This window comes from Prionailurus viverrinus, chromosome B2 (genome assembly GCF_022837055.1).
Source record: "Prionailurus viverrinus isolate Anna chromosome B2, UM_Priviv_1.0, whole genome shotgun sequence".
Classification (NCBI taxonomy): Eukaryota; Metazoa; Chordata; class Mammalia; order Carnivora; family Felidae; genus Prionailurus; species Prionailurus viverrinus.
This window is the reverse complement of record NC_062565.1, coordinates 138,372,603-138,396,374: the sequence shown is the minus strand read 5'-3', so window position 1 is coordinate 138,396,374 and position 23,772 is coordinate 138,372,603. Positions and strand designations below refer to the sequence as shown.

General features: G+C 39.5%; 1 protein-coding gene and 1 long non-coding RNA gene across 3 annotated transcripts in view; one reads left to right on the top strand and one right to left on the bottom strand.

Annotated features, from left to right (window-relative positions):
- The window catches only part of LOC125165282 (uncharacterized), a 70,963-nt gene that overhangs the window by 3,745 nt on the left and 43,446 nt on the right, over nt 1-23,772 (bottom strand). Inside the window, exons 3-4 of the long non-coding RNA XR_007152050.1 lie at nt 20,624-20,687; nt 6,586-6,630 (exon numbers count right to left, since the gene is read on the bottom strand). This is a non-coding gene — a long non-coding RNA (uncharacterized LOC125165282). The remainder of the gene's footprint in view (nt 1-6,585; nt 6,631-20,623; nt 20,688-23,772) is intronic.
- Nucleotides 1-23,772, top strand: part of RGS17 (regulator of G protein signaling 17) — a 93,185-nt gene that overhangs the window by 54,524 nt on the left and 14,889 nt on the right. The window contains exon 2 of one of the 2 annotated variants that reach the window (XM_047857948.1): nt 6,615-6,754. In XM_047857948.1, the coding sequence (XP_047713904.1) occupies nt 6,636-6,754 (119 nt within the window). In that variant the 5' untranslated portion in view covers nt 6,615-6,635. Of the gene's footprint in view, nt 1-6,610; nt 6,755-23,772 lie in introns of both variants that reach the window. The other variant, XM_047857946.1, reaches the window with a different exon arrangement.

Here is a 23,772-nt window from a genome sequence, read left to right as displayed (position 1 = left end):
TCCCAATTTCAAGCACAGGTATGTGCTTCCCTGCAAAGGAGAAACCAATTTCCCCCACCTCATTCTCCTCTACCCTGTGAAATTAAGTGGTTTCTTGACAGTCCCTGGGAGGTCGAGTGGAGGAAAAAAAAAAATGGCCTCCAGATATTCAAAAGTATTTGAGAGTTTTCATCCTTGGTTATGCTCCCTGTGCAAAACTTTTTCTTCCCTTTTTTCCTTAATGCTATTAAGAAAATTTGTTTTGCTTAAAACTAGAATCAGCTGGGGGGCCTGGGTGGCTTAGCCTCTGACTTCGGCTCAGGTCATGATCTCGCCATTCCTGAGTTCAAGCCCCACGTCCGGGCTCTGTGCTGACAGCTCAGAGCCTGGAGACTGGTTCAGATGCTGTGTCTCCCTCTCTCTCTGCCCCTCCCCTGCTCATGCTCATGCTCTGTCTCTCAAAAATAAATAAGCATTAAAAAAAAAACCCCAAAACTAGAATCAGCGAACTCTAGAAAAGAAAAATGTAACAGTTATGCAGATTATCCCTTCTGTATGTACAGATAAACCCCAGGGAATTCTCTTAAGCACCGCGGTTTAGAAGGGCCCACAGGAAGTAGATGAGAGGGTTCCAGGACGTGAGTGGTCACTATTTGCCTTTTCACCCAGAGAGAGCCCTGTCACTAAGTAGGTCTCTAGATCGTTTTTTCCCCTTCTCTGTGGTGTAATTCTTTGAACAATGCAGCTATGTAGCAAAATATGACAACAGACTGTTTTTCTTATATATAGCTGTATGCCAGGCAGCCCAGGAGAAGTTCAGACTCTGAATACAGTTGATATAATACTGAATATAAATACCGAACTGCTGGTATTCAGGGACACATACAGACCGGTCAGAAAAAATAGAAGCCACCTGCTCCAAATAGTAGGGGTACTTACACAAGAGAAATCAGTGAGTAGGAAATTTATTTTTGCCGGAAGGAAAATGTTTATGACACAACACACACAATTACCTCAGAAAAGCACAAAGAAGGCATTCACCTGTGATTTTCTTTTTCTAATGAACCAAAGGACTTAGAAGACAGTGAAAGGCTGTGCAAATCTAACATAATATTTGAAACTCTTTTCAGTGGTTTTAAACCACAACATTGCACCCAACATGGCATTTCTCTATGAATTTTCCAAAATTAAGTGTTTAACAGTGAGAAAATTAAGAATTAAATTAAATTAAATGTAAATTTGGGATAAGATGTAGGTAAGGACCTCTGGTATAAAGATGTATTGTATTTATGTGTGTATGTGTGGGGGGTGTTTCTGAAGAAAACAGTTAAGTATAGATAAGTGCAAGAGATAATAAAATAAATACTCTTTTGCACAATACTCCAGTTAGACAAATATTATTATTTTGTTATTGCTTCACATCTTTGTAAAATAAATAATCAGATAAAATTAAAAACCTCTTCTTTTCCAATCACATTCCCATGCACAGTCATGGATCTAGTTCATACTTTTATTACTTTACTATATATGTTACCCAGAAAAAAATAAAAGGTATTGCTTTCTATACTTATGAAAATTATGTTAATATCAATAAATATGCTAATAATATGTTACTATTAGGTCAATAATAGTTATATTAATAGTAATACATAATAATAATATGTTAATATTTTGCAGCTATTTTTTCCATTCAGTGTTATTTTACGATCTCCCTGTTGAATCATATAGATCTAAGTTGTTCATTTTAAGTGTGGTTTTACAGATCATCATATAAGGAGATTGCCATTTTTATTCACTCCTGAAAAGATGAAAATGAATGTTTCCCATTTAAGGTACCAAAAATACTGTAATTAATGCCTTCATATGTGTGTGTGAAAGTTTCTCCAGTGTATTCACGTGAGACTAGAATTTGTTAGCTCTGTAGCCGATATTATTCTTCAACATGACTGTATGAGAGCTTCTGTTTACCACATCTTCTCTCAAAATTGGTGCCCTGTGACTTTTTAACTGTGGGAAAATTGATTAGGGAATCATTGAAATTTTATTTGAATTTCTCTGATTACTGCTTTTGAGCATTTGTTAATCTAATTCAGGATCTTTATATTTTCCTCTTCTGTAAACTGCCGGCACATCTCCTTTGCCCATTTTTCTCTTAGGTTATTAGTATTTTTCAATTGTGACATGTTACTTACATATTACAGACAATAATCCTTTGTATCCTCTAGTCTAGTTCTCATATTTAACTCTACTTATGTTATCCTTATTTCTTCAAAGGTTTTTGATAAATTAGACTATATCAAAAATAATGTTTTCCTTTTTGCTTGGTCTTCTAAGAAATCCTTTTCTGGCCTGAAAACTATAAAAGCTATTTTTGATATTTTCTTGTCATAGTTTTATCTTTGTGTGACACCTATTCATCTGAAGTTTATTTGTGGGTGTGTGCTCTAGCTTAGAAATGTAATTGTTTTTCATATGTAAATCTAAGTGTATCAACACTACATACTGAATTCTTTGCTGAATGGTGATGGAAGCATCCTTTAATCATGGAAGCCACGATTGCAAATATGCCTGAGTCTGTGTCTCAGCTGTGTACACATTCCATTCTCCTGGTCTACTTATGTATTCCCATGCTAATGACATATTGTCATAATTATTATTGATTTATATTACTGATATGATACCCCCACTTGTTCTTGTTTTCAGAAATAGGTTGGTCGTTTTCAGCTCTTTATTCTTCCACATAAATTTCAGAGTCCCTATGTTGAGTTCTATAAATGATTAAATTAGAATTTGTATTACACTCACTGAATTTATAGAATAATTTGGGACAATTAACATTTTGAAGATATTCCATTTTCCTGCTTGAGAAAATAACCTATCTCTGTATCCAGGTTTATTTTATGTTTTTTGATAAGGTTTTATAATATTTTCATAAAGTTCTTACACAACTTTTGTTAAAAATACTACCAGTTGCTTTTTCATTTTTTAACTCATTTGCAGGTTGCCTTTCTTTCTTTGATATATTATAATTAGTTATTGGTGGTGTAATTGAAGTATATTGATTTTTGAAGCTTAACCTGGTATTCTTCTTGAACTATCTCTAATAACTTTGTTGAATCTCTTGGAATTTCTTTATAGACAACCATGTCACTTGTAAATATTAACACTTGTGGTTTCCTTTCCAATCCTTATTTGCTTTCTCTTATTGTATTGCATTGGCTAGGAAATGAATAATTTTCAGTGTTGGATGTGATAGAGTTTGTTGTCTTTTTCTTGTCACTAATGAAATTGCTTGTAAAATTCACCACTCAACAAACATTTCTCTGTTATCTACTGTGTGCCAGGCATTGTTACAACGAACAAAACAGACAAAAATCTCTACCTTTCTGGAAGTTATTTTCTAGTTAGTTAGACAAACAAGGGTGGATAGGTCATGCTGGGGGTGGAATAAGGGAGGTGTAATTTTAAATAAAGAGCAAGGAAATTTCCCCTGAAAACGTAATGTATGAGTAAGGATGAAGTTAAGCACTGAGTGCAGAACAGCTAGTGCAAAGGCCCTGACACAGGATTGTATCAGGCATGGTTGAGGGGCAGCAAGGAGGCCATTGTGGTTAAACAGAGTGAGTGAGGAGGAGAGAAAAGGACATTCACTCAGAGAAGTGATGAAGGACCAGATTGCAAAAATGCTGGCTTTTACTCTGAGTAAAATGGGAAGCACTGAAATATTTAGAGTGGATTAAGGTGGAAGAACCCTTGCTGAAATCATCTACTTAGGTTTTAAAAGACTCACTTTGGCTGCTGTGTTGAGACTAAGACTGGATTGGAATAGGAAAAGAAAAGATGAGGAATAGTAAAAACAGAAGAGGGGTGGGTAGAAGGGAACAGTGAAGAGGGCTTACATTTGCTGATCTGCTGATGTGGGGGTCTGAATGAAAGAGAGGAGTCCAGGATGATTCCACAGGTCCCCCCCCACTCTTGGTCTGAATAATTAGAAAGATAAATCTTTTCATTTACTGAAAGTGGGAGAATTGTGGGAGGAACAGGTTGGTGGGGGAGGAAGGCGTCAGATTGGAACATGTTGTGACTGAGATGGCAAGTTGAGAAAACCAAGTGGAGACATCAGGTAGGTAGTTGGATATATGAGTCCTGAATTCAGGAAAGTCATCTTTACTGGACTTGTAAATTTGAGAATTCTGAACTGGAAACAGGTAGATCCTGTAAAAGTTCATCCTAAAAAATGACAGAGAAGAGTTCTAGGGACCGAATACTGTGGCCAACCAAAATTTGGAGGTGAGGGAGATGAAAAGGAAATAACAAAATAGACTGAGAAGTGACTAGTAAGATAGAAAGCAAACAGGTGAGGGGCGCTCAGTTGGTTGGGTGACCAACTTCGGCTCAGGTCACGATCTCACAGTTTGTGAGTTCGAGCCCCGCGTTGGGCTCTGTGCTGACGGCTCAGAGCCTGGAGCCTATTTCAGATTCTGTGTCTCCCCCTCTTTCTGCCCCTCTCCTGCTTACACTCTGTGTCTCTGTCTCTCAATAATAAGTAAACGTTAAAAAAAATTTAAAAAAAAAGAAAAAAAAAGAAAGCCAACAGGTGAGTGTGGTACCCAAGAAGGCAAGAGAAGAAAGCATTCCAAAGAGGATGGAGTGGTCGCTGTGTCACAGGTGCTGATAGGCCCAGAGATTATTATAAAAGGACTCTTAGATTGAACAATTTGGGGACATTATTACACATATAAAAACAGTGTTAGTGGAGGGAAGAGCAACCCTTCCATTTCCCTAGTTTATGTAGTCTTAAATTTAGTTCTTGACTATTCTAAACAGAGAAACATGGGTTTTTTTTACTTGAGATAGTCAATAAGTTCAACATCAGAGTTTATCAGTTTCAGTACTTAATTGCTTCTTATATTTCATTCCTTCCCTCTGACTTTGTTCTCTTCTGACCGAAGTGGATTATATACCTGTTAACCGTTTAACTGGAAATGCTATAAGAATACATAAGCATTGACCCATGAAAATTTTTTGGCTCCACCCCTTACATGAACATAGAAAAACATTTTTAATATGTATTTTATTCTCCAATTTAAAAAAAATCAATGCATGAAAACATAATTTTGAATGCATAAGCTCACAATGCCAAAATAAAGTACATTATGGTTTTAATAAGTATTGCTGTCAGTCACACATGACATTGTATGTATATGATTTACATACACTGCATATTATGAATAACATCATGCATCTTTTCTTTTTCTATGAGTTCATGCTATATTTGATATTATTCTACTAAAACAAAGCTTTATTTTTTTAATTTTTTTATACTCAACAAAGTGCTAGGTCAGGATTGGTCTTATTAATAGGTGACAAGCAATTTGGCCTGCTCTGTAAGGTCACAGGTAGTGTGCATCCTGTATCCTGATGTTTTTCTCATTTGACATGATGTATACATTCCACCAAAGTAATTTCCCTGGATTTGAGGACTTTTCATCTTTCCACAGTTCTCTACTGACTGAACACAAATCTAAGTGGTGGAGGAAAGGGTGGTGTTGCCTTTGCAACATGGACTCCTAACAGAGAAAAAGGCACTTTGCCAATATTATCAAGATTAGGCCCCCACAGGGTGAGTCAGATGTATCAAAAAGGAAAGGAGATTCAGTGTTCTGTTTTTTGTTTTTTTTTAAGTTTATTTATTTATTTTGAGAGAGCACAAGCACGGGAGGGGCAGAGAGAGAGGGAGACAGAGCATCTAAAGCAGGCTCTGTATTGACAGCAGAGAGCCCGATGCGGGGCTCCAACTCACTGACTGTGAGATCATGACCTGAGCTGAAGTTGGATGCTTAACTGCCTGACCAACTGAGCCACCTAGGCGCCCGCCCCCAGATTCAGTGTTTTAGAAGAAGCTGAGAGAAGACCAAAAACAAACTTGATCTTCCTCACAATGTTAGATAGTTAGAAACCCCGCAACCTGATTTGGAAAGCTCAGTTAACCTTACTGTAAACATCAGTGGAGAAACAAGTTATGTACACCTGCCACAATCATTTAAAGGTGTTCAGGAAGGGAAGCAGATGAAATCATTCTTTAGTAAAAAAAGAAGTTAAATTTTCAAACTTTATCATATTTACCTTACCAGTCGATTTTGATTATGTGGCAACATTGTGACAATAATTTTGTGTAGCAGACAACAGTGGGTAGAAGTTTGTCCCAAAAAGTGTTTAAGATATTCTCTTAAAAATGTTTTCTTGGGAATTTTTATTTGACTGCTAAAGCTTATTCATTTTTACCTTTTTTTTTTTTTTTTGAGTTTATTCATTTATTTTGAGAGAGAGAGAGAGAGCAAGCACGAGCAGGGGACGGGCAGAGACAGAGAGGGAGAGAGAGAATCTCAAGCTGTCTCCATGCCAGGCTCCAGGGCAAAGCCTGATGCGGGGCTTGAACTCACAAACCATGAGATGTGACCTGAGCCGAAACCAAGAGTCAGATGCTTAATCAACTGAGCCACCCAGACGCCCTGTTTTTATCTTTCCTTAATTTATCTGCTCCCCCTAATTAAATTATGTTCCCTTCAGCATAGGCAACTTCTCTTTCTCTTACGTATTTCATACCTTAATGTCTTCTCTCTTCTTTCAGCCAGTTGGGTACTGAAGCAGCTGAAATGCGAAAAAGACAGCAGTCACAAAATGAAGGAACACCTGCTGTGTCCCAAGCGCCTGGAAACCAAAGGCCCAACAACACATGTTGCTTTTGCTGGTGCTGTTGCTGCAGCTGCTCCTGGTATGTGGCTTTCTCTGTATGACACTCCCCTGAGCTGGGTCCTAACTGGAATGGATACGCATGTTCATTCTTGGTGTCATAGAAACTTCTTAGTCTGTCTCCTTTTCCTCCTTGACAAGTAGGGATTACTGGAGACCATCACTGGAAATAGAATATTTCCCCAGAACCTGCACTTAAGTTGATAGTAAGGTAAAGAATGAAAACTTACTTTATATCCTGTTTTTCTCCATCCATGCTTCTTAAAGATGTGGGTAAAAATAAGATTATGAGTATGTATTTGTTTAACCGTAAAGAATGTTCTCCAGTGTTCCAGAAGGTGCGAGACTGTTAAGACAGTATCTAGCAGTACTGTACATCATATTCAGTGTTGTGCTTTAGTTATATGGTATGTCACAGAGTGTTGATCATTCATTCACAGAGCCACAAAACCATGAGTCAGTGTGGCACTCGCAGCTACAGACTTCTGATACAGGACAGAGTATGAAGTCTAAGTCAGTCAACTAAAAGCCAGAGAACCTACTTTCCTTTGTGATTTTATCACTGACAGGTTCTGTGACCTCATACAAATGTTTAATTTCTGCTTTTTGGTTTCTTCATTGGCAAAATGATGGAGAGTTAGCCAAACGGATTCCCAGAGTCCTGTCTAGTGCTAAATTTCCATGATTCAGACACCTCAAAATACCTGCTCCAGTTCCAAATTCTCAGAGTGCCTTCAAACAAGAAACTCAGCAAGACCCAGAGTCCTAAGATTTATGCACATGAGACTCCCCAGGGGATGCTAGACTTAATGGAACTTTCCATAGAACTGTAAGTTTTGGGGTCCCTTAAGATCCAATTTACGAGTGGATCTTCTGGATCTCCCTGCTTCTTTCAAAACTCTGAAGAAATGCCCAAATGCTTGTACCATCTTCTTGTGTGTGATTACTACAGTTTCCTGACATCCATTAAGGTTATTGTTATGATATGGTGGCATAATAGTCATTATGGCCAAAATAGAAGATGAAATGTATTAAACTTCACTGGTAGCCATGGTGTTGAAAAAGCTCTGTCCCCTCTACTAAACTTCATTTCCAGAAAACCATCAGACATTTCAGTAATTTGGAAGGTTTTAAAGTAGTTTTTATAAATATCAAAATTGCTTCGCAGATGATGATTCTTTGTTGGGGAAAGTCCTATCTGACTCCTTCCCTTTCATTTTTAAGCCTTAACTATTTCAGATGGAGGAAATAGAGTTCTAGAGGAGGGAGCTATTTCAATAAAATTGTATATATTTTCTTCCTTTATTACTCCTAAAAAATATTTTTTTTCCCCTTTATTACTCCTAAAGAGATCATCTAGCTCTGGCCTGAATCCATGAAGTAAAGGGTAGTGATTTAATATGGTGTTTCAGAAGTCAGACTGCCTGGGTTCAAATCTTATCCTCATCATCACTATCTGTTGACCTTCAACAAGTTACATTATTAATGTCCTAAATTCTTCATACATCAAATTACAGTAATAAGAATCCCTACTTCATAAGGTTGTTGTAAACATTGAATGAAATAAAACACATACAAGCCAAGAACAGTGCGTAACACATAAGTATGTGCTTAAGAATTAGCTTGCTGGGTTATAGCACACTTCATATTGGAAGACTAATATTTGAAATAATGTATACATGTCTTTAAAAGATCAGCTTATGGATATAATATAAAAAATAATCTTGGAAAAGGAAAGGAATTTTATTGTAGATTCTGCATAAGACATCACAAATACATTGTTACGTAGAGTTGACGATTATACTTATATTTCTTATTTATACTATGCTGTGTTCTAGAAATCATATATGATTTTATTTGCCTGATAAAACTTATTTCTGAATTGTTTCAGGATTAAAACACCAAAACAGATAAGAGTACTGAAGTTTTGTTGTGCTATATTTGTTTGCTGTCAAACATATTTGGTTATATTTGCTTTTATCTGGCTTACATATATTTAGTGAGACTTGCTTTTCTTCATTCTTAAAGGGCACATTGAATAACAAAACATTCAATATGAGCTTATGAACATCAAATTGTCACAGACCACAGACTATGGATGGAGAACAAAACAGCTTTTGGAAGCTGCCTTAACTCTCCACACCTCTAAGGTGACGTGTATTTCAAGTCATGCACTTGGCGCATTGGATGAGTGGTCTATGAGGCTCTATGAGTTCTGGACTAACGTGTAATTGTCAAGAATTGTGTTTGTGAGTAATAAGTCACGGATGCCTCAGTCTAAGCCATAAAACACACAGTCTACAAATTTATAAGTCTTCCGTATGTGATAAATGATAGGTAATTTCTAACATAAACAACTTGAAAAAAATGAAAGTTAAATTGCTTTGAATTATGAGTTTTAATTGTGACAATGTTATCTCATTGCAAATGAGAATTTCCTTAATATGTGCATTTAAAAAATATCATTATTTTTATATTTTGAGTTTAAGGAAAGAAAATGTTAAAGCCTTCTTAGAGTGGAAACCAAAGAAAGAAATGTTCTTCAAAATTTCCAGGCTAGGTCAGAGGAGCAGAACAGAAAGAAACACTAAAAAATGTTAATTTAGGGACCAAAATAAAGTTAGAAATCAAAATATGAAGGAACTGTCATTTGTAAATAGGAGCAGTTGTCATGTAGCTGGTTTTACCTCCTTTTAAGGAAATAGAATGCTAGGAAAATAAATTTCTGCATCTAGTAATCAATACAAATACCTCACCCTAGCCTTACATATTATGAGTTTTTTAAGCAACACAGTATTTCCCTCAAATTTGTATTTCTCTTTCATATGTCAGTGTCAGCTCCTCTCCCATTTTTAAACTTATTCCTGTCTTAATAAAATTACCACTGTGCTTTATGTTGGGGGATGATACAGAGATCAAGTACAACATTGATGAATATTTCCAGTTTCCTTCCAAAACCTAAAAAGTTGGGACTTAATTCATAATGACTTGTTAAGCTGATCTGTTCTCTGTCGCTTTTAAGAAACCACTTCTGTCCCCAAATCAGTCTGTTTCCCTTCTCTCCCCACGGCCTTATGTTGCAAGAGGAGAAAACAAGGGAATGTGGTTTAGAGCATGTAAGCTGTGTTACATAAAGAATCATGGACGTCTAGTCTTGGCCATAAAATGAACAGCATATAAATTTGCAAGTCTTTCCATGCATGGGACTAAGTTGTTCCTGACCAGGAGGAGAGAGAGTTTTGTCAAGACTTCCTGTCTAAAGGTTCAAGGCTACCACTGTGAAAACTTAATTTATATCAAGATTCAGACAGAGGTCGTTTACTCTCTTCCCTTTTCTTGATGGGAAAGAAACCTTTGAAAGATATGGGCTCCTCCCCCACAGAACTGCTGTCTCCAGGACAGTAGGGGGCAGTGAGGGCTTTCACACACATATGCCCTGGAGACAACACCTGTGAAGGTGCATTGCAAAGTACAACCTGCTGTGGGCTCACGAAAGCAAGGTGCCTCAAGAAGGAGATGGAAAGGTAGAGCTTTCAAAATGTATTTTGAGCTTAAAGCTAATGTCCAAATTGTCCCACAAACCCTCTCCTAACATCAGACGTTATGGTAAAATAACCTCGACTGTTTTTTCCAAAGAAGTCTTTAATTTTTTTTTTTAACATTTATTCATTTTTGAGAGATGGAGAGAAACAGAGTGTGTGAGTGGGGGAGAGATAGAGAGAGAGGGAGACACAGAATCCGAGGCAGGCTCCAGGGTCTGAGCTGTCAGCACAGAGCCCGATGCGGGGCTTGAATTCACGGACCGCAAGATCATGACCTGAGCTGAAGTCAGACACTTAACCGACTGAGCCACCCAGATGCCCCGCAAAGAAGTCTTTAGGTGTGAATCCATCCCTGTTTTAATTCCTTGTTGCTCCTGGGGGTGTCCTATCAAGCAGGACAGATTTCCATGTTCAAGCATAAAAAATCAGAACTCAAGAGACTTCAGCTCTTATCTCTCCAAAGTTTCCTAATGACTTCTCATGCTGTTTGGTAGAAGTAAGGGGATAGCTCCAGGGGAGTTGGCGGCCACAGTATTTCTGGCCACAGCCCTGGGCTCCCCTCTTGGCAGTTTCCAAGGGGATGGTTCTGTCTTTAGCTCTTTTACATATTAGACTTAGGTATAAGCTTTTGTTTGAAAGGAAAAAAACGGCTGTGTTAAAAAAAAAAAAAAACTGTCTGGAAAATGCTGTCTCTAAGGTTCCACCTAAGGAAACTGAAGGCTTGCCTACTCTCACAAAGCTCATTAGTTAACGAAAGGCTAAAATTCAAGTCATTTAACATCCAGTCTGTTGTTTCGTCCACTTGAAGGTGACACTTCCAAACTTTTCATTTCCAGGTTTGATATGAACCATTTCCAAAGCTTTTTAGTTTCCAAGTCGAATTCAGAATCTCATGCACTACTGTCAAAATCAAATTCACAATCTCATGCACTACTATGTATTGCCTACAAGATTTGGGCCACTGCATCAGATACTCTTCATTCTTCTCAGGAGAAACTGTCCCTCAGACTGAAATTAGCGAGCCCTGTGAAAGCTAAAATCATCTTCCTTTTGGACACGTGATTTCCCAGAGTTCCCAGACCATGGGCTACATCTAAGTAAATGTTAAGCACTTCATAAACATGTTTTCAGTTGCCCCTCCCTCCATTTTTAGCTAGTACCACCGTCTCTGTAATTCAGAACAGTCCAAAAATAATGTCCTGTTTTATACTCTGATGCTGTCACACGTTAGCTCTCTGCCAATGAAAATACCACGGTGCATGCTTTAAAAGCCAGAGGTTATTTTTCAAAAGGAAAAACAAAATCCATGTCTGCTCCATGGTAAAGAAACCACCCCCTGGAAATAAATCTGCTAACACATGTAAGGTGAATCATTTCATCTGAGGCACCAGTGAATACACACTTTTACCTGTCACCCTCGCAGACCTGATTCATGGTACGTGGGAGCTTGAGTTATGTGCCTAGGATTTCCAAAGTACTTGTAGCCAGTCCCCAAAGTATCGCTTACAAACACTTCTGCAGTTTTGAAACTCCATCTCCCCATGGCGTAGTGAATTTCCTCAACAGTTTCTAGACTTACATAAACCTTAAACTTGCACCATCAAAAGACATCTACTAAAATGAACCCAGGTTTCCCAGGCCATAGCCACAAAAAACCCAAAAAGTGGACATTAGGACCATGGACCATCTATATGTCACACATTTGTGAATTCTCTCATTTACAATTTATTGAATGCCTATTATTGCCCCGTACAGTTGTACTTCTTTAGCTCTCGCCACATTCTCCCTGCCTCTTCATCAACAGAGAATAAATTCTCAAGAAGCAGTTGAACCTGGAAGGTCACCCTCTAGAAAGCTTGGTATTCAAACTGCCTCCGCCAGGTCTGTGTGACATATGACCAGAAGGCTACGTATTGGAAAAGTGCCAGAATTAGAATACCTCGATCCTTTTCCATTGAAGGCATACCATTGGTACTCTTTTTGACTCTGTGTTTACTATAAAGGCATATTTTTTGAGTATCACATAGCAGTGTTTAGATCATCAGTGGAAAGATGGATGTGTATAAGACAAAATAATAGATGACAATGTTATACCCAGTCTCATTTAGAAGAATAGAAAGAATGAGCCAGAAAAGGGCTGGAGAAAGGAGGTTAAATTAAGTCAGAAGGAGGCAAGAGCCAGCTTAAAAGGATAGCCGATTCAGTGAGGAACGAAGGAAGTGTCCTCCTCAGTGCTGGGGACACCTGTGAGGACACCTGTGGCATGATTTCCCTGAAGGGGTGGGTAAGTAAGAAGGAGAGTCTATGGTGTGAGGAGCCTGATAAGGAATCACAGAGCTTTTAAGAGGATACGGAGAGGTGAGGAAGGGGAAAGTCAGGTGGCATAAGCCTCAGAGAATGCAGAAGAGGAATGCCAGCGCCCCCCCACACCGCGTCTTGCCCTGTGGGAAATGGGCTACAGAAGGAGAACACAGGAGAGTGTGTGGGACATGGAAAGGAAGTTCCAAAGAAAACAAGTATCCTCAGAATGAGAGAGAAGCCTCACTCTGGTGAAGAAACCCAGGGGCTGACAGGAGAAAAGATACAGAGGTTGGGAGTGCGTTCTGGGACAGGGCCCTGCAAGGACATGAGTGGGGTACGCTGGCCCAGATACCCCAGTTGACTTCAAGTCGTTTTAGGTTCAGACTCGGGGAGAATCTCTTGAATCTCAGCTGACTCACTGTATGTGGTGATGTGGTGAGAGCCATCTGGGTCTGGATGGGCCAGGATGTGGCAGACTTCTGGGATGACCTTGGCATTGGGTCAGTGCTGTTAATACCTATGGCCATGCCTCCCACCGCCCTGAACAAAGCTGAGCACACGGAGGGCCAGGTAGACTCCCCAGCTCATTCTGCTGGTTTTCCTACTAGTGATTCTCCTGTTTAACATGTGTTTTGTTGTTGTTGTTGTTGTTGTTGTTGTTGTTTTAGGTTAATAACTTTAAAATTTATTATGTGGATATATATAGTTGAATTCATAAAAGCTCACATTAGTCAGTTGGCACTGAACATTTTTGTAAACATATACACTGTTTCATACTTGAAAACAGCCGAAAATAAATTGGCTTGTAGCATGTTATTTGACACATAGTAGGTGTTTAATTAATACTAGGATGTGAAATGCAGGATTGAATTTGGACTTATGAAAATGTGTCACAAAAATTATTTTTAAAAACTATAGGCATAATCTCTCAGGCCTTTGTGTAATCGTGGGGCAGGTAATGCTTATTAGATTTCTATCACGTTTCTTCTTACACACCATTTTCCTTCATTCTCTCTTGCACATGTGCATGTGTGTGTTAGGAGTAATAGTGGTAGCATACTAGTAGTAATTGGTAGTAGAGAGGGGTAAGGGTCTGGAACAGAGCACGAATACTCTAGTATTCCTAGGGTCTAAAGTCAAGAGGACAAAACAGAAGGCTGAAGCGATAGGCAGTGACAAGCAATAAAATGCCTTTAGTGTCATATTAAGGAGTTAGGACTTGATACTTTTTTGGATATAAGACGTGATTGAAGTTTATTAAGGAGACGCAGTCTATTGCATGTGTTAAGTATACCCTTCCGGAGGCGGTGGAAATATATGGAAGAACAAGACAAAAAAACCAAGGAGAATATTAGGAGATTTTGTAATAGCCTCAGTGAGAGATGTTGGGAGCCCAAAATAAAGAGATGATTTTAAAAAGGGACACCTGGGTGGGTCTGTTGGTTCAGCCTCAGACTCTTTTTTGTTTTTTAATTTTATTTAAATCCAAGTTAGTTAACATACAGTGTAATAATGATTTCAGGGGTAGAATTTAGTGATTCACCCCTTATATATAAGCCCCGTGCTCATCCCAACAAGTGCCCTCCTTAATGTCCATCACCAGTTTAGCCCTTCCCCCCACCCGACACCCCTGCAGCCAACCTCAGTTTGTTCTCTGTATTCAAGAGAATCACCATCTCTCTTTTTCTCTTACAGCCTCTGATTCTTGATTTCAGCTCAGGTCATGATTTCAGGGTCGTGAGATGGAGTCCCACATCAGGCTCCCTGTTGAATGTGGAGCCTGCTTGGGATTCTGTCTCTCCCCTCTGCCCCTTCCCCACTTGCATGTGCACTCTCTGTCTCTCTCAGAAATAATAATAATGATGATGATAATAATAATAATAATAATATAAAGTAAAAGGACTGGAGAGCTTACCAATTCAAGAGACACTGGATGTACTGCCAAGAATTTACACTAGACGAGGGGCACCTGGTTGACTCAGTCTGTTAAGTGTCCAGCTACAGCCTAGGTTATGATCTCAAGATTCACAAGTTCGAGGCCTGTGTTGAGCTCTGTGCTGACAGCTCAGAGCTTGGAGCCTGCTTCAGATTCTGTGTCTCCCTCTCTCTCTCTGCCTTTCCGCTGTTCATGCTCTCTCTCTCTCTCAAAAATAAATAAACATTAAAAAAAAAAGAATTTGCAATAGGTGAGAAACAGGAGGGACAGATAACTCCACTTGCTCCAGGGGCTGGGTTGATGGGGGCCCCATCAGATGAGAGGACACATGAATAGGAGGGTGGTTAGGGCAGGGCATGTGATGAGCGAGCCCAGCTCTGTGTAAGGCACCCCAGGAGTTGGCTGTGGAATGAAGCTGTGAGCTAAGGAGGGCCACCTCGGGGAGTTCCAACACTGAAAGAGAAAGCAGTGGCACTCTGCATGCACAGAGCGCAGAGAAGAGACTGTCTGAGGGTGACACAAAACACACAGCCCTAAGCTGGCACAGAAGCCACGAGACGAGTCGCACAGACAAGACGCTGACCGATGTTGCTGATGCACAGCATGCCAGGGAGGTCCAGTGGGATAAGAATCGTGGAGTATCTTGTCACCTGGCCAGCTGGGAGTGGGTCCGTGAGCTCTGTGAGGATCCTGCTTCTCTTGAAGGTGCACGAGGAGGAAGGATTTAGAGAGAAGAGCTGCAGACGGAGAAAAGGAGTACACTCCTCTTCAAAGGCCCAGAGGCACCCTCATCTTTCAAGGTGAAGGTTCAATTTGAAGGAAGCTGGGATTCCCTTCTTGACTCAAAGCACAATTATTCAGTTTCTAAAACATTAGGGAATTCAGCATTTTCAAATCCAGACAAAATTTATTAACTCTCTGGACAATATCTAAGAACTTCCCCTCCAGGGGCGCCTGAGTGGCTCAGTCGGTTGGGCGTCTGACTTTGGCTCAGGTCATGATCTCGCGGTCTGTGAGTTCAAGCCCCGCGTCGGGCTCTGTGCTGACAGCTCAGAGCCTGGAGCCTATTTCAGATTCTGTTCTCCCCCTCTCTCTACCCCTCCCATGCTCACGCTCTGTGTCTCTCAATAATAATAAATAAACGTTAAAAAAATTTTTTTTAAAGAACTTCTCCTCCAGCCTCCCCAGAGCAATAATACAAAACACACAGTTACATGTTTGCTACCCCTACCCTATCCACAAAATGCGGTAGCTGTTACATCTGATTGAAATAAGTATTCACTCTTTATTTTTGTTCCTCTCATTAAAACCCTTTATTATTTCTTGTAGATCTGGTTCACTTTTTCATGGTGTGGGCATGGTAGACCTATTAAAATATGCCTGCTATTTTAGGATGTCATTCAGGAATTACTTGTTCCTTGTCAGATACAACAATAAAATCCACTTCTTGTGAATATGAAATTTATTGTATCATAGTCTGCTTAATTGGGTTATATAAATATTATAAGTTCCAATGCCATGAAATTCATATCTCTGTATCAGATGTCAGTACACTATATATCAATGTTCACTTCATGCCTGGAAGCATGGATTCCTAACTAGAAAGCAAATTTCTGCCATTGCTACTTTTTCTATAAAGCAACATAGATTATTTAAAAGTACAGGGCTATTTTAATCGACTAATTCTGTAAGAGTGGAAAGATAATTCCATGTGTTTTTTTCTAAACAGATGTCGTCTTGCCATATTTAAAGATTACATACAAATTCTAACGTGTCTTCCTCATACAAAGCCTACTAACAAGGGACCGCGTGGGGTAGGGAAGAAACGAGCAATGCTGGAATTAGACCGAGATGGGTCCTGGTTCCATGACATACAACTGTGAAACCTTTGGCAAGTGACTTGTCTGAGCCTCAGTTTCTTCATCTGTAAGATGTAATGAATAACACACATAAATCAGTGAGTTTAGGTTTCAGTACATTCTAGGGGCCTCCTGAATAATCCTTTATTGATATGTTTTACTTCTGTCCCCCTTGCAAGTCTCAGGCTGAAAGGAAATTAACAGACTTTGTAGGATTTGAACACTGTATGCCTTGCGACTTCTATTCACATACTGTCAGCAAATGTAAGAGAACCTGTTCCTGCATTCTGTATCCCTGGTCCTTTTTCCCCAAATGTCACTCACATTCACCAGCACAGGTACAACTCAGCATTCCTGGAGCATGCACTACATAGCCATAGGATTCCCAGACAGTGGGATATTCTATTCTGGAGCTAAATTTCCCCACAGATCAGGATTATTGCCTTCAGTCATAATTGTTCTCAAGGATGCTTCCCACCTCATCCCATACATATTCATGCACACAGTAACTAGAACATACCAGGGGAGGGATGAATGGAGGATTGTAAGTGACCCTCTCAGCCATCAGATGTCTTTCTGAGTAGCAACTACTAGAGTTCTAACTCTTTTACTCTTCTTTGGATGACAGGCACACAAGTTAACTAAAACCAGAAGCTTGAGCTCCAACTCAACTGATGCTTTCAAGGACTTAGATGACTGTGTGCCATTTTAATAACAGTGTCTACTAACTAAATAGGGGTCCATTTGGCCTTTTCACACCCAAGACTATTTGCTTCCCCACAGAAGCATCAACTAACTTAATTATGGCTTACAGGAAAAATTACAGTGGGTGGAAGGAAGAGCTTAAAATAGGATTTCAATCAACCTGAGAACTGAAATGGAAGAGAGATATTATATAAAGAACATCTAAATATTCGGTGCTGTACTTCTCATTTTTTTATAAAGCAAAGTGCCTTTTTTTTTTAAGTTTATTTATTTATTTTAAGAGAGACAGAGACAGTGTGAGTGGGGGAGGGACAGAGAGAGGAAAACAGAAAATTCCAATCAGGCTCCATGCTGCCAGTACAGAGCCTGATGTGGGGCTTGATCATGAACTGTGAGATCACAACCTGAGCCAAAACCAAGAGTTGGATGCTTAACCTACTGAGCTACCCAGGTGCCCCAGTCCTGTACTCCTCTTAATTTTAAGGTGGGGGGGGAGGGGGGAGAGACCTGTTTACACCAAATAAGAAACTTTGGTTATTTAAGCTAAACATAAACTGTATGTAATGGATCCAGATTTTAACTATGTAATAGCTTGTCAGCAGTTTGCCTTCTAAATCAAACTGATGTGTCAATGAACCTAAAAATAATTGGCTTGGAGTTTGAAATAAAAATTTAATACCAAAGGAAAAAGGGGATCTTTCAAACCCATTTTTCAAACAGAAGCATGTATAGTGAGAAACTGGTAGCAAAGAGGGAGGGGATGAGTAGATAAAGAGATTTCTCTTCAGTTTCCATGCATCAAAAGAAGAAATGATTGTTTACATATAACCCAAACTTGAAATAAAATAGTTTGGAGAGTCTTCTCTCACAATGGCTCCTTTAAAGAATATTAAATTAAAAAAAAAAAAAAAAAGAAAGAAAGAAATTTCCTGCCTGTTGCTAGTTAGAAACCTTGTCACATTAATTTGTTCCAAGAATGTATGACCTCAGTTCCATATTACTGCAGCAAGAGACATTAGAGTTTCAAACAATTTATTGGGATGGATATCTATAATGTTAATAGGATTATGCCTGCCTTTTTTTTTTTTTTTTTTTTTTTTTTTTTTTTAAGACTAAAGTGTTCCTAAGTCAAATGACTTAAGGCTGGGGAATATCCAGAACGTTTTCTAAATGCCAAAAAGGAAAACTTGGTGCCATTATGCACACCTCCCGAGATTAAATTTATCCCCTTCAAGTTTGATTATTTCACTCCCAGAAAACTTGAATGACTCTTCTCCAATTCCTTAGAAATATATAATTATCAAAACTCCATCAACTCCTTTTTTTTTTTCCCAAATAAGGGGTAATTACTCCCAGAAACTTTTTTCATTTTCTTTTATTCAGATTTGATTAAAAATTACATTTATAAAGGCAACACAGCCATCTAGTGGACAGACTTTTAACAGCTGATTATTTTACCTTTGAGAGGTTTAAGTTTGTGAAAGAAAAACTTAAGCCAAATAAAATACTTGTTTTATGACACATGATTATATTTCTCATGTGTCATAGGATTTATAGACATGATTATAAGAAGCAGGGGGGATATTTATAGAGGCAATGGTGTTTTTTTAGACAACTGTTGTATAACATTTCCAGACACAAATTTTTTTTTTTTAACGTTTATTTAATTTTGAGACAGAGAGAGACAGAGCATGAACGGGGGAGGGGCAGAGAGAGAGGGAGACACAGAATCAGAAGCATGCTCCAGGCTCTGAGCCATCAGCCCAGAGCCCGACGTGGGGCTCGAACTCACAGACCGCGAGATCGTGACCTGGCTGAAGTCAGACGCTTAACCGACTGCGCCACCCAGGCGCCCCTCCAGACACAAATTTTTTAACCACCATTGCCATCCCCACATACCCATCCAAAAAACCAACTTGTTTTACCAAAATGTATACATAAAAGTGATAAGGTTGAAGTCAAGGGTTTGACTCTAACTGGATTTTTCTATGTGAGAAATTATGCATGGCATATGGTTGCTTCCCCACCTTCTGGGGCCTTTTTTTCTTCCGTGTCTTGTCTTTTCTAAGCAACGCATCACTGCTCTTCTTCTCCTTTCTGCACTCCCTTCTCAAAGTTTCTCTGCCGACGTGAGCAAGGTGTAGCCCCAGGGGGCTCTTTGCAATAGCAGCACCTAGTTCGCGGTCATGAGTGGAATCTCCTCATGGAGATTCTCCTCGTGGAGGCTTTGCTGTGAAAATGCTCTGTAACAACTCCTTCCTGGTAATCTCAAATTCCAGGGAATTGAGAAGTTGCTTCCTGCCAGTATCTACCATATATTTAGCCCTCTGGGCAATAACCCCGACAGCCCTATATCGGTGGACGGTGCTTATGGAGGAGGCGTGTGAACTCAGTCAACTGGTTTGTGATAAGAGTTCTACCTTTTCCAAACACGTAAGAGCAAACAGTCTTTGTAAATAACTAAAAAGGCAAAAATACCACAATTAATTCTTTTATATAAAGAGAAGTGGCATTGAATAGTGAAGATGAACCTGAGACCAGAAGTCAAAAGACATGAGTTCAACGCCAGCCCTGATGTGGCTTACTCGTGGGAATGGTGTAAATCAACCCTGGGGACTGTTTGCTCTTAAATAAGATGGGAATGATTAATAACAAATCCCCTGCTTACCTTACAGGACTATTGTGAGGAAGAAGTAGTCAGGTCATGTATGAGGAAGTGTTTTACAATAATGGCAAAGTATAAGGCTTTATTTCCTCAAGTTGAAATTAAAAGCTCTTTGGTAAACTTGGCTTTGTCATTTTAATATGCAGCTAATTTGCCCTTCCATTTACTAATTAAGCACGTGTGATAATTTGCCTTTTTGTCTCAAGTTTTTAGTCTTTGCTCTACAACCTTGTATAGTGGCTCTTAACCCTATCCCCATTACGGGTGAAGGAAAATAAAGCATGGAAAACCAAAATCATTGTAAAGGAGGTATAGTCTACATTCGGCGAGCACGTCATTGCCTTCTTGCCCCATTCCATAAGCACACCTCACTGCCTGTTCTGATTTATCACTCCCACCCTGAAACATCTAATCTGCCCATTTGGGCCCTTCGTCCATATCATGACTTTTTTACAGCTCTCAGCCTCGCAGGTGTGACAGTCCCCCTCTGCTTGGAATTAATTCCCTTTGCCCAGGTCTCCCTCTGAAACACCTGTTCTTTGGTCAGCTCAGTCTAACCATTACCTCCTCTGCAAAGCCTCTCTCCATTCTCTCCTGCAGGAGTGTGCAGATACTGTAACTACCTAAGGACCAGTGGATGCATACCACTATTTTAGCTCTCACTGCAGCGCTGTGTGATGCTTATTTACCTGTCAGAACCTTTCAGTTTCAGAGACTCTGTCTTATTCATCTTGAATTTCCAACCCAGGCAACGTTGCATGGACCAGCTGTCTCATACATATTTATAAATTGTTGTTGATTCCCAAATAGAGCTGTACTATTATTTTACCATGGTATTTTTATGGAGAGACAAAAAAAATGAAGCATTTAAAGAATAACCTACCAATTCTTTTTCAGAGTCCAAAGGATATTGGTTCCATTTTGCACTAGCAAATGTGAGGCAGAAGCTGTTAAATAAAAAAGAAAAATGGATTTAATGTAAGAATATTAAAATATTGAGTAGTATCTGCAGTTACCAATTACACTGGATCTTTCTTGAGCCTTGATGTCATAGTGAATTAAATTCAAGCATCAAATTGATTTCTCAGTTGAGTTTTTGTGTAAATATATGTGGTTTTGTGATCAGCCTCTATCCTAGAATTACCATGGCTACTGTGAAGTTTTCATCTTATTTGCAGTCATTTCAAGGGCTCTCCCTAAGAACCAATTGTTTTTCTTACAAAAGTAGACTGTCTTCCAAAATAGGCCCTGCACATATCCATGATGATGAATCAGTAGGTAGGCTCTATAATGGGCAGCTGGTAATGTTTTCTGCACCCCACTAGCCCAACTCCCCTGTAAACAAAAACCCCCCACACAAAGAAGGTATACATCCTTATTTTCTGAAATATACCACATGTATTTCTCGCTTCTCAAAAATCACCATTCTAGAAAATTTCTAATGGGATTTTAAATGCTTATTTTAGTGGGGTGTCTGGGTGGCTCAGTCAGTTAAGTGTCCGACTTCCGCTCAGATCATGATCTTGTGGATCCTGAGTTCCAGCCCTGCATCGGTCTCTGTGCTGAGAGCTCAGAGCCTGGAGCCTGCTTTGGATTCTGTGTCTCCCTCTCTCTCTTCCCCTCCTCTGCTTGCACTCTCTCTCTCTCAAAAGTAAACATTAAATTTTTTTTTAATTCAATGCTAATTTTAGTATACTTAGCCTAGATTATTGGCACTATCTTCTATAAAATACTTCAACTTTGACCAAGACCCGCCCTGTGAGCATTGTACATGCATTCTGTTATCTTTATGGCTTTAGTTGTTTAAAAAGCTGAAATGTTAGTTAAGAATGTTACAAACATTGTTGGGGCGCCTGGGTGGCGCAGTCGGTTAAGTGCCCAACTTCAGCCAGGTCACGATCTCGCGGTCCGTGAGTTCGAGCCCCGCGTCAGGCTCTGGGCTGACGGCTCAGAGCCTGGAGCCTGTTTCCGATTCTGTGTCTCCCTCTCTCTCTGCCCCTCCCCCATTCATGCTCTGTCTCTCTCTGTCCCAAAAAATAAATAAACGTTGAAAAAAAAATTAAAAAAAAAAAAAGAATGTTACAAACATTGTCAAAGTGAAAAAAACATGTCTCCACATGACCCCTCACAACTGTTAGGCTTGATTTACTTTTAGAGCTTTTCTCAAGCACATGTACTATGTATATATGTTGATGTAGAGCAAATATTTCCTGTCCTTTATCACCTTAAAAAAAAAACCCTCTACTATGCTACTTAGAGCAAGATCAAGTAAGTCAGGACAGACGTTAGTCATTCCTAAGGCATAGATGGTAAACAGTCTAGTACCTGCTCCTTTATCATTTTATCCATTTCTCTTCATCATAAAGTGGCATTATCAGTTGTTCTTGATAATTGGGACTTTGAAGCCAACTTTTTAAGAATGGTTGTAAAGCAAAGTCAATTAAAAGGACACTTGACAATTGCTAAATGTCAGTTTCTTTCTCCAGGGCAGTGTTGTATCTGATATCAGATCAAGAAACAGAGCAAACGGTGAACAGTTAAGCACTTATTGAATATCTATTATAAGCAGTGTTAGTACAAATGTGTGTCCATATTTTACCATCTGCAGAAATGAAAAATGTAAACAACCCAATATTTCAGGATGATCACTCTAATATGGTGGCATTTGGGATGTTTGTAAATATCACAGAAACAGATAGAAGAGCCAGAATTCATGTTCAGAAACTTGTGAGTCATGCATGCAGATTCCAGATTTGTTACTCTTACAGCAAAGAGACCATGGAGAACATTTTTTTTCCCCCTGAGATGTTGTGTGAAGTATAGCTGCATTTGTGTGGCACAATCTGTGGGACACTGTGGAAATGTAACAGAAATACATTCTCAGGTGGGTTATTATTGAATCAGTGAAAGCATGCTCATTTTCTGGTCTGTTTATGGTGTGTGTACGCATACACATATAAGCTCAGTAAAGCTTGGCAGAATGAGTATTAATCTATTTAAATACGGTCTTTTTAGAATTTACAAAAATCTTGTATATTTTATATATTTGGCATCATGAATTTCTCCCAGGAAATTTCAAAGGATATTGTCAAGTGTATTCCTACCTCCTCCCACCCAATTTCCCATAATTACTAGAAATATGTCAAATTCCAGAGAAGCACTCCTCCTCAAAGATGCTTTGAGAAGTTAATGGATCTCTCAAATGCATCCCTGACCTACGCATGTTGCCACATGGAGGGCTGAGGATTCTAGGCTACCTCAAGCTGCAGACACATTTACAGATCCCACAGGCAGAGACCTAAATGACTGTGCCACTCTCTCTGATTCCCACCTCACTGTTTTCCCCGTGGCTGCTCCACACTGAAGGCTTTGAGGGTTCTCACCCTGGAACCGCTTCCTCCCTGTGGAGCACTAGTCAGTTTGCTGTGTGTTTAAGTAACAATCAGCTCTAGTTTCTGCTCCCCAGAATCCTTTGCAATTCCCACTGCATTCTCTTTTCTCCAGGTAGTCTGCTTTCCCAAATAGATCTTCCCATCTAGTCTCTTTCAGTTCCACATTGGCCCCTCTGCCATAGATTCTGCCCTTTGCAACATTCTCTCTTTCCTTACCCTTGCCCAGGCAGAATGAATGAATTAATGAGACAATGTCTCCACTTCTGTTACCAGACTTTCCAGATTAAGACTAACGGTTTGTTGTAATCCTTCTCCCACGAACCTCCTTATTTCCACCACAACCATATTTAGTGCCCCTTTTCTGCATTCACACAAGTAGTATATTGCCTCAGTGCCTATCAGAAAGCATGTTTAAAAAAAAAGTTTTAAATGTTTATTTTTGAGAGAGAGCAAGAGCGAGCACAAGTGGGGGAGGGGCAGAGAGAGAGGGAGACACAGAATCTGAAGCAGGCTCCAGGCTCTGAGCTGTCAGCTTAGAGCCCCATGTGGGGCTTGAACTCACGAACCGCGAGACCATGACCTGAGCCAAAGTCGGATGCTTAATCATGACCTGAGTCAGAGTCCAACGCTTAACTGAGCC